The sequence below is a fragment of the Budorcas taxicolor genome, chromosome 20 (genome assembly GCF_023091745.1).
Source record: "Budorcas taxicolor isolate Tak-1 chromosome 20, Takin1.1, whole genome shotgun sequence".
NCBI lineage: Eukaryota > Metazoa > Chordata > Mammalia > Artiodactyla > Bovidae > Budorcas > Budorcas taxicolor.
Window position 1 is genome coordinate 43,115,031 of NC_068929.1, and position 16,552 is coordinate 43,131,582.

General features: G+C 43.1%; 1 protein-coding gene across 2 annotated transcripts in view; it reads left to right on the forward strand.

The window, feature by feature from the left end:
- The first annotated feature begins 3,779 nt into the window (after positions 1-3,779).
- C1QTNF3 (C1q and TNF related 3) overlaps positions 3,780-16,552 on the forward strand; it is a 28,325-nt gene continuing 15,552 nt past the window's right edge. Inside the window, exons 1-3 of one of the 2 annotated variants that reach the window (XM_052659245.1) lie at positions 3,780-3,903; positions 11,698-11,809; positions 14,152-14,306. In XM_052659245.1, coding sequence (XP_052515205.1) covers positions 3,820-3,903; positions 11,698-11,809; positions 14,152-14,306 — 351 coding nt within the window. In that variant the 5' untranslated portion in view covers positions 3,780-3,819. Of the gene's footprint in view, positions 4,123-11,697; positions 11,810-14,151; positions 14,307-16,552 lie in introns of both variants that reach the window. The other variant, XM_052659244.1, reaches the window with a different exon arrangement.

Here is a 16,552-nt window from a genome sequence, read left to right on the forward strand (position 1 = left end):
CACCCCATGTCTGCCTTCATCTTTACATGGTGTTCTCCCTGTGTCCATATCTGTTTCTTTGTCTAGTTTTCCCACCTTTTATAAGAACAGAGTCATATCTGGATCCACACTAATTACCTCATCTTAACTTGATTGTCTAAAAAGATTATTACCAAACAAAATCATACTCACAGGTACTGAGGGTTAGGATCTCAATATCTTTTGGGGTGCTACAATTCAACTCATAATTCTCAGATCCAAATTCTTGCCCTGGAAGCTATGGAGCTGGCCTTCTCTCTGCAGTCTGCCTGATACTGGTTTCCTCTTGTTTTGCTGTAGGAAGGCAGGAGGACAGATGGAGGCATAGCCTAATAACCCCCTTCCAACTGCAATACCAGGCAAGTCATTTTATTTCTCTGAACCTCTATTTCCTCATCTATAAAATGGGAACAATAGGTTTACTTAGAGGAGTCAGTGAGCTAAAGCAAAGAAGTACTCAGTTGACATATGGTAAACGATCAACAAAGGAGAGATATTATTGTCATTTATTCCTACTCCGCAGTAAAGAATCCGCTGACCAAAGCAGGAGACGCGGGTTTGATTACTGGGTCAAGATCCTCTGGAGAAGGAAATGGTAGCCCACTCCAGTATTCTTGTCTGGGAAAATCCCATGAACAGAGGAGACTGGCAGGCTACAATTCATGGGGTCACAAAAGAGATGGACATGACTTAGCCCTAAACAACAACAACAACATTCCTATTGAGTCAAGGAATGGAAAGGATGGGTTAGCGATTCCTAACCCTGACTACACATTAGCATCACCTCAAGGAATTTTCAAAAGCTCGTAGTGCCCAGGCCCCACTAGAGATTCTGACTCAATAGATCTGGGATGAGATCCAGGCATGATATATTTAGAAGCTCCCTGGTTTATTTTATTATGCAGACAGGATTGAGAACCACAAGAATAAATGAAAGAGTGGAAAACACCAATGGAAAATCTCAAAAGAAAAAAAAAGAAAAGAAAATCTCAACGTAGTTGAAAGTCAGAAGAGGTTGACCTGAAGCTACTTATCCAGATTGGCAGAGCTGCCAGAAACAGCTCTTAGAAAACTTGTGAATGAGGTGACCTAGATTTCAGAGACATGTCTTGCCTTGTAGTCTCCCTGTAGAATGGTTTCCAGGCTTCCCTGATGATGGAGCATCCCCATTGAGAGACCCTAGGCCTTTTCTCCCACAGTAATCTGCCATACACTTGCTCATCCAGAAGACCTAAGAGCTGTCCTTCCCCAGCCTCTTGCTTCAGATCTGTTCAAAAATATTCTGTTAAGAATTAATGCCAGATAATAGCTTGATGTGCTGCCTTCCCTGGGGATATCTGCTCAAGAGCATTCGTCAAAGAACTCAAAAAATCCTCCGGGGGTACATTCTGGACATCTAAGGGAAGACTTATGAAGTGGGGATGACTGAGTTTCTTACACTCCACTAGGGTAGAGCCCCTTGATGCAAGTGAAAGAGGAGAGTGAAAAAGTTGGCTTAAAACTCAACATCCAAGCATCTGGTCCCATCACTTCATGGCAAATAGATGGGGAAACAATGGAAACAGTGATAGACTTTATTTTCTTGGCCTCCAAAATCACTGCAGATGGTGACGGCAGCCATGAAATTAAAAGACGCTTGCTCATTGGAAGAAAAGCTATGACCAACCTAGATAGCATATTAAAAAGCAGAGACGTTATCTTTCTGACAAAGGTCCATCTAGTCAAAGCTATGGTTTTTCCAGTAGTCAGGTATGGATGTGAAAGTTGGACTCTAAAGAAAGCTGAGCGCTGAAGAATTGATGCTTTTGAACTGTGGTGTTGGGGAAGACTCTTGAGAGTCCCTTGGACTGCAAGGAGATCCAACCAGTCAGTCCTGAAGGAGATCAGTCCTGAATATTCATTGGAAGGACTGATGCTGAAGCTGAAGCTCCAATACTTTGGCCACCTGATGTGAAGAACTGACTCACTGGAAAAGACCCTGATGCTGGGAAAGACTGAAGGCAGGAGGAGAAGGGGCTGACAGAGGGTGAGATGGTTGAATGGCATCACCTACTAGATGGACATGAGTTTGAGCAAGCTCCAGGAGTTGGTGATGGACAGGGAAGCCTGGCGTGCTGCAGTCCGTGGGGTCACAAAGAGTCGGACATGACTGAGTGACTGAACGGACTGAGGGGGGAGCTGCCTGCTTGGAAGAAGCATTACTCCCAAGACCCCTGTGTTGGTGAACCAGAGAACTTTTATTTAACTGACTCCCTCTCTCGCTCCATCCTCCACACCGAATCCTTTCTATGCCGAAGTGTGGGCTCTAGAAGCCGCTGTTCTGGCAGAGGCAGGAATGAGGCGTCCTGCAGCGAGAGATGGCTTTTGGTTCCCAGGCCGCTTTCGCTGAGTGAGGAGGACAGCTGTGAGCAGCTTCCCCCCTCTCTCCAGGGGCTGTCACCTCATCCTCAGGCCTGGCTCCCCCCGCTGTGGCTTCTTACAGCGCTGCCCTTGTCCTCTCAGCATCACACATACTGGCCACTCACTGCCTTTAAGGCCCAGGGTCTCTTCTCATGGGGGAGGACAGTGACTTTGTGTTACGTGAGTGAATGAGCACTATTAAATAAAATGATATGGAAATAGAGGCAGTTTTTAACGGCAAAACTATGTGAGTTCTCTGTATTATCACAAAGAGCTTAGCGAGACTTCCCTGGTGGTCCAGTGGTTAAGAATCCACAATGAAGAGGACATGAGTTCAATTGCTGGTTGGGGAACTAAGATCCCACACGATGCAGGGCAACTGAGCTGGTGCCACAACTCAAGAAGCCAGCTCACCGCAAGGAAGACCCAGCAGGCCAAGAGAAAAAAAAAGAGAGTTAGGAAAGTCCACCTTCTCTTTGGCTGAATTCATTAAAATGTGGCAAGCATCCTAAAGGCAATGACAGTTTTCTCCAGCCTGATCTACTTGGAGGAGGGTGTTTGGTTGGAATCTTTGCATTTCTTTCATTTTAATCAAGAATGTGTCAGAAGGAAGAGAAGCCAGAGACAGTTTTCTTTTAATATGAAGCAGGATGTCGGATATTCATCTGGCCAGAAGCGACTTCATCCACTTTGATCTAACTCTGGCTTTTGAAAACTCCAGGGAAAAGGAAATGAAACCTAGGATGGGGAGATGCTTTTGCTAAACCCAGAGACTCTGAACCTGAATCCAGCTCAGCGTTCTGGAGTCACCCAACTGCCTTCTGCTGCCGGAGCCAGAACGGGAAATGAGTTCCTTTAAGTGGGGGAAATATGAGCTGTATAATGAGAGCGTATAGCTCTCTCGATGGCCCTGAACACGTTCCCACTGCCATTTCAGACGGAACTGATGCAGTTAAGCCCGAATTTCCTGGCAAGCCCAGGAGGAGTTTTTTCCAAAAGGCAACTTAGACCGCAAAAGCGCAGCCTTTCCATGTCTAATCGCAAAAACAAACCGCTGGACACATGCTGCCTGTTTCCAGCTGGTTGTGTATGTTCCCTTCACACTTTCACAAAAAAACGTGCCAAGGTGTGACATTTATGAACCCCACCAACTGCGAGCTGTGCACACAAATCGTTTTGCCTGTGGTGTGGGAAAGTGATGAATGGGGCCCCTTCTGCCCGCGGAGGAGGACCGCTCTCCCTCTGGCTTGCCTGCTGCCTTATTTATTACCCACTGAACTATAAAAACCGCCCGGCCAGAGGCAGCTCTGATCTCCAGCCCCTGGCGCTTGCCCGAGGAGACCACGGCGCCCAGAGCCCCAGCCGCCTTCCCCGGGAAGCTCTGTGGCTCTGTTGAGAACCATGCTGGGGCGGCAGCTCGTCTATTGGCACCTTCTGGCTTTGCTTTTCCTCCCTTTTTGCCTGTGTCAAGATGAATACATGGAGGTGAGCGGAAGAGCTAATAAAGTGGTGGCGCGAATAGTGCAAAGCCATCAGCAGACTGGCCGTAGCGGCTCCAGAAGGGAGAAAGTGAGAGAGCGGAGCCATCCTAGAGCTGGGACTGTGGATAATAACACTTCTACAGACCTAAAATCCCTGAGGCCGGATGAGCTACCGCCCCCCGAGGTAGATGACCTAGCCCAGACCACCCCATTCTGGGGCCAGGTACTCGGAATTCTCTTTTAAGGGTTACTGTCAAAGCTTCATGAGTTCTGTTGTCTTTGCTCTTTTTTTTTTTTTTTTTTTTTCAGCTGTGATTCCCGGGAGCAGTGCTTTCCAGAAGCTGGCTGAACTGCTTGCGGGTCTCTCTCTCTGGCTTGCTGTGGGATGCTAGGGGCGCTGGCAGTGTGCGTTAGACACTCAGCAGAGGTAGAACTGATATACTGAGATAAAGAGAAGCCATAGACGCCTCATCAGAAAGGGGAGTGGAGCATCAGCCCTGCGCTGCTCTGATTTTGTTTCTTGCTCTGCTGGTGTGGAAAGGAGGAGGAGAGCTGACCTTTGCCGATAGACGGGTTGCTGGAGATAATCATTTACAGATCATCAATTGGATTTTCTTAATTCTTCCTGGCAGAGAGAAGCTGCCCTTTGAGGTTTTCATTTGATTTGTGAGTCTACTGTGACATTTCATGCCAGGCTTGATTATTTGATTTAATAGCACTCTCGGTTACTAAGTCTCTACTTTCAATTTGTTTTGAAAAGGACCAAAGAGTTAAAACAAAAACATATATCTGCATTTAAAATGCAGACCTCATGGTATTGTATGACCGAGTGCCTAATAATCAGAGGATTTGTGTAAAATGCTGAGTATAAGCTCAGCATCTAAGGAGGCATCTTTAACTCTTTCAGGGTGGTGTGGGAGTGAGTTAATGTTTTACTGTAGTGAATAGCAAATTGATGAAACTCAATTTCATTGAAAACATTAAGAACAGGAAGAAACAGGTTTTTAAATGTCTAACATTTTTAATTTAAAAAATTTAATTGAGGTATATATAACATGATATTAGTCTCAGGTGTACAACATAAGGAAGAAGCAGATTTTGATTTGCCTTCCAGGAATCAGCATGATGAAATCAGATGAGAGGGCAAGGAGAGTTACTCTGAATTATATGATTTTTGAACAGGTAAATTTTACTATAAGAATTAACTGCTTCTGGTAGCTCAGCTGGTAAAGAACCTGCCTGAAATGTGTGAGACCCCAGTTCAATTCCTGGGTTGGGAAGATCCCCTGGAGAAGGGAATGGCAACCACTCCAGTTTTCTGGCCAGGAGAATCCCATGAACAGAGGGGTCTGGTGGGCTACAGTCCATGGGGTCAGAGTGGGACATGACTGAAGTGACTGTGCGTGCAAAGCAACTGAGCATGCACACACACATGCAATGGATGGGCCCTGAAAACGTCCATGCAGTTGAAACCTCAACCTTTCCAACCACAAACTGAACGTGTGGGTTGAGACTGGTAGAATGATCACACCAAGATCACAGGCAGAAGCAGTTGTGGATCTGAGACAAACCTGGACTTCTAACTTGACCACAGATACAGTTGTTCAAACCGTTCTGTGGGGCCTGGTTGAATTTGTGGAGCTGTGGGAGAAAAGATAAACTCTATACACAATCCTGTTTGTTTATTTTTTTTTTTTTTGGCCATGCTGTGTGGCAAGTGAGATCTTAGTTTCCCAACCAGGGATGAATCCGTGTCCCCTGCAGTGGAAGTGAGAAGCCCTAACTGCTGGACCACCAGGAAATCCCCAGTCCTGCTCTTTGAAAGCCACTTTTAGAGATTGTCCTTTCATCTGACAGTCTTTTGGCTGAAGAGTGATTAATACTGATTTGTGTTTATCAGTGGTGAAGATGTCTGTGCTTTTGTCTGAGCCTTGATTTGGACTTTCCACTGCAGTAAATGGGCTCTCTGCTGGATCCTTCTTGGCCATGGCAGTGTGAGGCCCCAGAGGCAGCAGAAGGGAGATGTGGGCTGTCATGGGTCATTATTTCTTGGCACCCAGCGGGCCACTGAAATTCAAATTGCATTTCTGTTCCATGCTGCCTGCTAGTGGCCCTAGGCATCTAGCATATTAAAATCAGATGAGGTTGGTAAGAAGCCACTTGGGAGTTTCCTTTTTATTTTTTCTTTTGAAGGGGGGTGCTTTTAAGCTCCCTTGGATTCCTGCAGTATTTGCAAATCAGCCCCCAACAGGAGTGACTGTGGAGATTTAGCCACTGATACTCTAAAGTTTTAGTACAATTCTCTGCCCATGGATATGGAGTCCCATGTTGAACTTAGGATTTTTCTGTATGCTTCCTTCTTTCCTCACTCCCCCCACTTCCCACCTCTTCTCTTAATCCTCATTCTCTCCTTTACCAATCTTTTTTTTTTTCCTTCACCAATCTTTTCCCTGTGCTTCTCCTGTGAGTCACATTTTAGGATGGGGATAGATACACTCAAGCTTCTATTGCTGAACAGTTCTGAAGGGCTCTCATGGGGCTAAATTAACAGATAATTCAATACCATGTGATAAAGTTCACACACAAAAGACTGTTGGGAGGAAAGGGTCAGAATGGCGGTGGCTGTTGAGTTGGATCTCAAAGGATGAGACAAAAAGGATGGCTATTCACAGAAAAGATAAATTTGTGTGACGGGAAGAGCCTTGAGAGAGCCTGGAGGAGAGCCTGGTGGCGTGCCTGGGCTGTGGGAGGAAGACACCCATGATTTTAGTGCCATTTGATGAATTCTGTTGACTGGTTAAAAAGCTTAGACCTTATTTTGCAAGCAGAAGTTTTGTTCGTGCATAGCGGGGCAGTGAAGTCAGGGTTGTGTTCTAAAAAGAGGACTCTGGCCATAGAGTTTGTGCAAAGATGTGTAGAGGTGGGGGACCACTCTCCCAGGGAGACCTGCACTCCCTTTTCCTGGCATTTTCTTCTCTGAAGCTCTTCAGCATTTCCATCTTTATCAACTTCTCTGCTCTTTCTTGGCGCCTGTCTCTCCCTCCTCCACTTCCCTTCACTTTGTTTCTCTTCCCTTTTCCCTTTCCACAGAAGGAACCGTAGACCCTTTTTCCTGAAGTCATTTCCCAATAGTAGAGCTTCATTCTCGGTAGCTGCTCCTAGGCCTACAGCTACAGAATAGATGGAACTTGTCTTAGCGACCTTCTTCCTTCCATACCACACATTTGCATGAACTTCGTGCTCAAATTTGACCTAATTTTGGGAAAAGAGTCAATAGCAAGGTGACCTGCAGAACTACCTAGTATGTGAATCTCCCTTACCTGGGAGAAAACTTCTCAACTAACACATCCTGTCCAACTTGTTTTAAGGGTCACAGACATTGTTGCATTTGATTGATTTTTGAAAGACCAGGCCAGAGGGAGGACCATGTTGTGAAATGTTGCAAGAGGGTTCTTAGGATGGGGCCCACATGCTGCTGCAGCTGCTGCTGCTAAGTCGCTTCAGTCGTGTCCGACTCTGTGCGACCCCATAGACGGTGGCCCACCAGGCTCCCCCGTCCCTGGGATTCTCCAGGCAAGAACACCGGAGTTGCTTGCCATTTCCTTCTCCAGTGCATGAAAGTGAAAAGTGAAAGTGAAGTTGTTTCCGACTCTTAGCGATCCCATGGATTGCAGTCCACCAGGCTCCTCTGTCCATGGGATTTTCCAGGCAAGAGTACTGGAGTGGGGTGCCATTGCCTTCTAGTGACCAGAAATCTCTCCCTGTTTTGGTGGCAGCTCTGTGCTCTCAGCTTCCCTGATGGCTCGCTCAGTGGTAAAGAATCTGCCTAGCAATGCAGGAGATGCAGGAGACACAGATTCAATCCCTGAGTCGGGAAGATCCCCTTGAGAAATGGCAACCCACTCCAGTATTCTTGCCTGGGAAATCCCACAGACAGAGGAGCCTGGCTGGCTACAGTCCATGGAGCCGTAAAAGAATCAGACGCAACTTAGCGACTAAACAACTGTGCTCTCAAAGTGCTTGGGTGTGCACCTCATCTCTTGCTAATTTCCTGTGCCCAGACACTAGACTCCAAAACAAAAGCTTTCTAGTCACCATCTGAGGCTTTGGGAAAGACTTCAGTATCATTGTGTTATAGAGCTGGAAGGAAATTTCATGACCATTTTTACCCTGTCCTCTAATTTAGTGGACAAGAAAAATGATGTCTGGGAGAAAATGACTTCATGAAAGTCACACAGACCTGTAATGGGAGTTCTGGTTCCAGTCCAGTTCTCTTTCTGACATTCTTGGTTGTCTCAGTTTTTCAATTCTATTTTTAAATAAATGGTTCCATTTCAGGATTTTCCCTCATCCCCACCAGTCTCCTTCCCTTAAATTCATTATTGGCAGAGCTTAGAATTTCTTGGAGCTTAAAAATCTGTATTTCATATTAGCAAAATCATACCAGGAAATTACAGAATCCTTACTCCTCAGATTTCATCTTTGGATTAGAAGGTGGGGCAGTGCTGCAATGTCTGACGTTCCAAGTGTCTGAAATCCCTTGTTTCCAACCAATTGCTTTGGCTAATTTTCTTTTCCTCCACTAGTTTTGTAGAAGGTTTTCGTAGACTCCCATACCTGTCCAGGGTTTGGTCTGAGGGACTGAAGACTAAACCAGGAGATTGATCCAAATCCTAGCTCCTGAAACCTTGAGTTTGGGCTCTCAGCTGTTGCAGCTTTTGCTGGACTACAGATGAGGCGTTTGTTTCTTAATATTATAACTAGATGGGAACCTGTTTAAATAAAAAAGAAATAAGAGTCAGGGAAAAATTCTAGCTTGTTTTCTGTTTTGTTTATGCAAATTTAGTTTTTAAAATAATGCAATGTTGTATTAGTTTCAGGTGTACAGCAAAGTAAATCAGTTATACATACACATATACATGGGCTTTCCAGGTGGTGATAATGGTAAAGAACCTGCCTACTAGTAGAAGAGACATAGGAGACTCTGGTTAAATCCCTGGGTTGGGAAGGTCCTCCGGAGGACGAAATGGCAACCCACTCCAGTATTCTTGCCTGGAGAATCCAATGGACAGAGGAGCCTGGAAGGCTCGTAGGGTTGCAAAGAGTAGGCCATAACTGAAGCAACTTAGCACACATACACTCTTTCTTTAAATTTTATGTATTTATTAATTTTATTTTTGGCTCCACTGGGTCTTCATTGCCATGCACGGGCTCTAGCTAGTTGCTGTGAGCGGGGACTACTCTCTAAACTGTGGTGCTTGAGCTTCTCATTGTGGTGGCTTCTCTTGTTGCAGAGCATCAGCTCAACCACGGGCTTAGTGGTTGCGGCTCACAGGCTTAGTTGCCCCACAGCACATGGAATCTTCCCTGACCAGGGATCAAACCGGTCTCTTGCATTAGCAGGCAGATTCTTCACCACTGGACCACAAGGGATATTCTGTCCATTCTTTTTTAGATTCTTTTCCCATATAGGCTATTACAGAGTATTGAGTAGAATTTGCTGTGCTATAAATGTCTAGAGATGCAACAATGTGAAGCACTGATCCATTGTTCTGCTTGGATTTCTTTTTTTTTTTTTTCTTTTTTTTCGCTTCGATTTCTAATGACAGAGAAAACTTGAATTTTAAATGACTTCTTCCTCCCTCCTTTTCTTCCTTTCTCTCTCTTCCTGCCTTCCTCTCTCATCCCATCCCTGTCTTTTGAAAAATGAATCCCTTAGCAACAATATGCTATTTTCAAAAAAACCCTTTGATTTTTTAAATTGGTGTCAAGGAAAGTTTCCACAAGTTTTTTGTATGCTATCTATAATTAAAAGTTGTCCATTTAGAAGACTCAGAGTTTTGCGAATGACTAACTCTTCTGCTGTTCAACTTCTACCAAATCTCTACCTCCTTGACAGTAAGCCCAAATTTTAGACATTTATCATTGAATAAGTAATAGTTGAACTCAGAGTCATATTTGAATACATTTAATATTCATTAAGCAAGGCTTCCTCAGTACGTGAACCGAGAACTTTCAGATGTTCAAGCTGGATTTAGAAAAGGCAGAGGAACCAGAGATCAAATTGCCAACATCTGTTGGATCATAGAAAAAGCAAGAGAGTTCCAGAAAAACATCTACTTCTGTTTCATTGACTACACCAAAGCCTTTGACTGTGTTGATCACAAGAAATTGTGGAAAATTCTTCAAGAGATGGGAATACCAGACCACCTGACCTGCTTCTTGAGAAATCTGTATGCAGGTCGTGAAGAAACAGTTAGAACTGGACATGGAACAACAGACTGGTTCCAGATCAGGAAAGGAGTACCTCAAGGCTGTATATTGTCACCCTGATTATTTAACTTATATGCAGAGTACATCATATGAAATGCCAGGCTGGAGGAAGCACAAGCTAGAATCAAGATTGCTGGGAGAAATATCAATAACCTCAGATATGCAGATGACACCACCCTTATGGCAGAAAGTGAAGAAGAACTAAAGAGCCTCTTGGTGAAAGTGAAAGAGTGGAGTGAAAAAGCTGGCTTAAAACTCAACATTCAGAAAACTAAGATCATGGTATCCGGTCCCATCACTTCAAGGCAAATAGAAATGGGGAAACAATGGAAATAGTGACAGACTTTATCGTTTTGGGTTTCAAAATCACTGCAGATGGTGACTGCAGCCATGAAATTAAAAGATGCTTGCTCCTTGGAAGAAAAGCTATGACAAACCTAGACAGCATATTAAAGAGCAGAGACATTACTTTGCCAACAAAGGTTCATCTAGTCAAAGCTGTGGTTTTTCCAGCAGTCATGTATGGATATGAGAGGTGGACCATAAAGAAAGCTGAGCACCAAAGAATTGATTCTTTTGAACTATGGTGTTGGAGAAGACTCTTGAGAGTCCCTTGGACTGCAAGGAGATCCAACCAGTCAATCCTAAAGGAAGTTAACCCTGAATATTTATTGGAAGGACTGATGCTGAAGCTCCAATACTTTGGCCATCTGATGGAAATAACTGACTCATGGAAAAGACCCTGATGCTGGGAAAGATTGAAGGTAGGAAGTGAAGGGGATGACAGAGGATGAGATGGTTGAATGGCATCACTGACTCAATGGACATTCTATCCTGATTCAAATAATGCAATAATTGCTTAAATTTTCAAGTGGAATATAAAACAGACCTGCATGTTAAAGGCAGAAGTTTAAAAAGGTGAAGTTGTTTCAAGTTGTAAATAATTAATAATAACTTTTTGGAGTCATGAATCTTAATTTTCTAAGGCAATTTTTGTGTGCTGTGACTGTTGGAAAAACTAGAGTTGCAATTTAGAATTTCTAAGAACTTTTAATGCAGTAGTATATGAATATACATAGTCTTAATTACTGTATTTGATGCTGGTAGTTTTATCATTTGTGGGTCATCTACTCAGTCTAGCTATGTCTGAGACTATAGACAGTTGGAAAAGAAAAGGAATGTTTCCGAGTCTACTTCTGAAGGAGATTTCTCTTTTCTCATAGCTTCTGGCACATACTTTCTAGAAACACTGCCCCGATCCTCCACTCCTCCCACTTTCCAAGGAGCCTATTCTACCCACTCTATTCTTTCCTTTGCCTTCTGATCATCGCCTCACCTGAGCTATTCCCTGACTCCTTTGCCATTGACATACCCACCCCACACCTTCTTTTCTGATGTTGTTGTGGGTTGTTTGGAATTAAACTTACCTAGGGACCAAAGCCAGAAGAAATTCAAAAGTTCTAATCACTCGCATGTACCTTTCTTTGAAGTTTCTCTTTGTGTCTTTTTTTTTTTTTTTTTTAAGTCTCCACAAACCGGAGGACTGCCCCCAGACTGCAGCAAGTGTTGCCATGGAGACTACAGCTTCCGAGGCTACCAAGGCCCCCCTGGACCTCCTGGTCCCCCTGGCATCCCAGGTAAGGATGAGAGAGATGCATTATTTCCAGCCTACTTGCAGACCATACCAAATCAGGAGCCAGGGGTGAACCTCAGTGATCTGGCATCACTTGTGTATGATCCAGAGCTCACGCATGGAAAATCCGAAAGAGTGGGGTAGGCAACTGAGCTTACTGAGTTCATGAGGAAGATGTATATAAGATAGAGTATTTATTATCCATACCACTCGCAGAATCCAACAGGCATTAGGCATACTGGGACCTCAGCCTACATGCCAGGAGGCCCTTCACCAGCGTTCAGTGTGGAATCACTGGAGCTGAACAGGTTCGTACTTTTGTTTCCATGTTTCAGCCACTGTGTGCTCCATAGGGCACTCTAGATCTAGCCTTCTGGGGATTGAGAGTGGGGAGGAGAGATTGCTGGTCTGGGTTATAGTCATCTTCACAGTCCTTTTCACTGAATGACACATCCTTCTAGGTCATGATTCTAGGTCTAGCTGAGTTTGTCTTCCTCTAGCCTCTAGGTGCTCCATGCTCAGCTGTCTCTCAGTTGACCCTTGTACTTCTCTTGGACTCATGGGAACATTTCTGGGCTCCAGCACCATATGGTGGCACGGGGTGTGCTGTCGAGCTCCACTGGGTCCCTCTAGAGCCACCGCTCAGCCATCTCTACTGAGTGGGGCCCCAGGGATGGATCATTTGGGGAACTTGCTAACCTCCTGAGTCAGGCAAGGAGAAGGCAGCCAGGTCCCCTCTGTCCACGACCTCCAAATCTGAGGGCCTATCTGACTCTGTTGTCTCCAGGTCAGTTCCTGGGAGTACAACTTTTTCTCAAGGTTTGGCAAAAGTCCTCTTACTCTTCTTTTACTCCCATTGATGTTAGTAGTTAAAAACAATGAGACTTAATTTTTCTTAATACCTTTGAGAGGCTTCTCAAACAAAACTAAATATAGAACCAGCAACTGCTCTGTTAGACTTTATGATTAGTAGCTTGGAACCTATGTCACTGACCCTCACGGGCAGCAGGCAACAGGTGCAGTGATTAGGGGTAGGGAACATTCAGACCCTCCTAAAATCTTCTTAGTTCTACACTCTTCTGAGGCCAGAGGATGGACTGGCTTTGACTACATGTTTCCTATCAGAAACAGTTTTGTCATCAGCACATTAGCCTGCAAATATAGTCAAAGTTCATCAGTATGGAAGAATCGCAAGCTTGTTATATGAAACCTGACCAAAGGTGGCACACAAAATAAATGGCAGAAGGGCCTGGAATTCAACAAGTGTAAAAATAAAGGAAGAGGTGTAGAAATTCCCACTGAGTAAAGAGTTGAAATCATTATCCAAATCTTGCTTTCAAGATTATTATTATAATTTTTATCAATGATTTTACTTTTCCTTCAGTTATAAAAGTGGTGTATATTATTGTATAAATTTTTAAAAATGCAGAAAGTTATATAGGATGATACAAAAATCACTTGTGTCCCATCCATTTAGAAAAAACATTGCTATTGTTTAGTCGCTAAGTTGCGTCCGACTCTTTGCGACCCCATGGACTATAGTCCGCCAGGCTCCTCTGTCCGTGGGATTTCCCAAGCAAAATGAACCACTGTAAAATATTTTTATGTAATTTGTTATAGTCTTTTTCCCCTTTGGATAAAGCATGTATATATCTATATACATATACATATATATATGAATATGTAATATACATAACCTACATGTAGTATCATGCGAACCCTGTTGATTTGCAGTCTCTTTTATCTAAAACATATACTATTAAATATTTTTCTTCATCATTATTTTTTTGTGACTATATAACATTATTTACTGGGATACATATACACCATTTTAAAACAATTCTGTTTACAAATCCTTTATTATTATTATTATTTTGGCTGTGCCATGCAGCTTGCAGGATTATAGTTCCCTGACCAGGGATAGAACTCATGCCCCCTGCAGTGAAAACACAGAGTTTTAACCACTAGATCACCAGGGAATTCCCTACCATTTAAAAATTTTACCCTTTCAGTATTGATGGACCTTTAGGTGGTTTCTAATCTTTGCTATTATAAAGGATCCTTTGATAATCAGTCTTCTATGCAACTATTCTTCCAAGTCTTGCTTTATAGGAAAAATAGGCTTTAGAATCTGGAGACTTAAGAGTATCTAAGTCTGTTTTCATTGTTGCATTTAAGAGAGATCCTATTCCATGATGACCTCATGGCTGTGTTTAGGCTTGTTTCAAATGGTCCCCTTATGCCATTGAATCTATATTTTTGAAGAAAGGAACTATGTTTCTATAGAAATAGACAGTGAGTATGAGTGACTAGGCTTTCTCATGTGATGATGTCTGGTTGTTTAAGGAAACCATGGGAACAATGGCAACAATGGAGCCACTGGCCACGAAGGGGCCAAAGGTGAGAAAGGAGACAAAGGTGACCTGGGACCACGAGGGGAGCGTGGGCAGCATGGCCCCAAAGGAGAGAAGGGCTACCCAGGGATTCCACCAGAACTGCAGGTAAACCATCTTGGCATGTCTCCAGGTGACCCTTAGGGTCCAGGAGTCAGAAGGCTTGAGTGTTTTTTCATCCTCACTTTTGAGTAAACAAACCCTGTCTCAATTTGTTCATCTCAATCTTTTCACCACGGGATATTTGCCTAAGACCAATGCCGTCAGAGTGTTTTGAGATCATTCTTAGGGAGAAGAGAAATGTATGAAGGCTGAAGTTCAGCACCCTCTTTAGACCAAATACAGAGTAACCCTGAACATCAGCTAATTTCCGTTTTCCAAATGAAAACATATGTGCAATAAAAAGATTTTTGGCAACTTGAATATATAAACTTTTAGATGCATGAAATATTATTAGACATTTGACTATCCCATTTATTTATAAATTTTGTTACATTTGCATGTTTAGGTCACACAGATAGATATTAATGTACAAATATTGCTTTCTATCAAATCAGTTTTTGTGCCAGTAATTTTTATTTAAATTTTCTCATTAGTATATTCTTTATCACTAAAGACATTCTGAGCCCTTCACCTACAGATTTCCAGACCAGACCATATTCACTTCAGCTTACAGTTTTTAAAAATTCATTTATGAGGCTATCACTGGACATTTTAATCTCAAGCCCAACTACCCATTTATCTGTTATTTCTCTTTTAAGTGATCTTCTGAAATTCTTGTTGTCAGTAACACCTAAAACTTGCAAATGTGAGATTAGGTCACACTAAGAAAATTACTAAGTCTGAGTTGCTTATTTATTTATTTGGTTAATATTTTAAAAATGGACTCTTCCAAGAAACACCTATCAACACTGAAAACTAGCATTTTATATTGCTTGTTTCTGGCTGAAATGTCTTTCTGAAATAGTAACTTGTGATTAAAATTAATTAATTGAGAGAATATACTGATGGAATAAAATTTATATTTTAAAGCAAGTCAAGGAAAATTTATACATAATATTTTCTCTGCCCATTTGGGCCTCCTCTCTCCCCTCTGGTGTGCATTGCACATCTGCATTATGCATTAGCCAGACCACGCCAGTGGCAGAAATACCTACTCGACCATAAAGCTCAATTTCTCTTCTTTTGACAGCAGACATGTAACCCCTTAGAAGATAACACTACTTATTTACAACCTTATTAAAGTCACTAGCGATATTACTTGTATTCTGCCTATTTTATAAGATTATCGTTTCTTGCATTACCAGTGTGTGACTGAGTCTCTCATGAAAATAGTGATGACTAGGGAACTTGAAACAATTGACCAAATAGTTCTGTAAGGTCAATGATTGTAATAGATACGGGAAGAAGCAACAAGGAGGAACCATGTCCTGGACCATTATAGACTAGTAAGGCAGGTGGTCCAGAGGCTGTTGGCTGCTGTTAAGTGGGCCTCATCCAGTAACAGTACATGGAGTGTCTTATCAAGGAAGTCTTGGCTTGGTCTTGGAATGAGCATCCCTACGGCGATGGGACAGTTGGTCACAAAATGCCTCCCAAACCTTGGTTGAAATTAAGGGCCAAAGGGAAAGGACTGTAAAATAAAGAGTGTTGCCCACCAGCCAGTTCTGTAAGAACCAAGTCGTTAGCCACTGCAGTCGCCGACCTACAATATACCCTGAAAGGAGTTCAAGGTGAAGATCAGGATGAAGCACTTTGTGCTCTGGGAAAACTGGCAGAATTGGCCCTCAGACAGTTAAACCTTCTCAGGAGAGAATCTTAGGAACCCAGCTTCCTGCATCTTCCCACACTTAGAAAAGCACTGAAACCAGTGACTAAGACGTCTGGTCCTCGAGAATAGCAGTCACCTTCTACCGAGATGCGCGCGTGACGGCATGCACTTCTTCACCAAAACCACACACACGCTGGTCTCTCCCCTGACCCCCTTACCTCTTCACGACAGTCCTCGGGGCTTTCTGAAAGACTGTCTCCTGGGTTAGAATCCTCAGGTTGGCTCTATTAAAGGTTTCTAGTTTCTTTCATAGATTATTAATATAACACGAGAAACTTAAAGAACTAGAAAGTACAGTAACTCTATCTGAAAGATCAATGGGGGAAAAACTGCCCTTTATTTGAGCACATGTGGTAGTTGATTACCCTTGGATAAATTCCATCATTTTTCTGGGTCTCAGATTTTTTTAAAGGGTGAACTAAGAGGTCCTGTGTGTTATTCAACCAGTGTTTGTGTTTTCGTAACTTTGTAATGAATGCTGTTTAATAATTGCAATAACCTGGGGTCTGTGTGCCAGTATAAA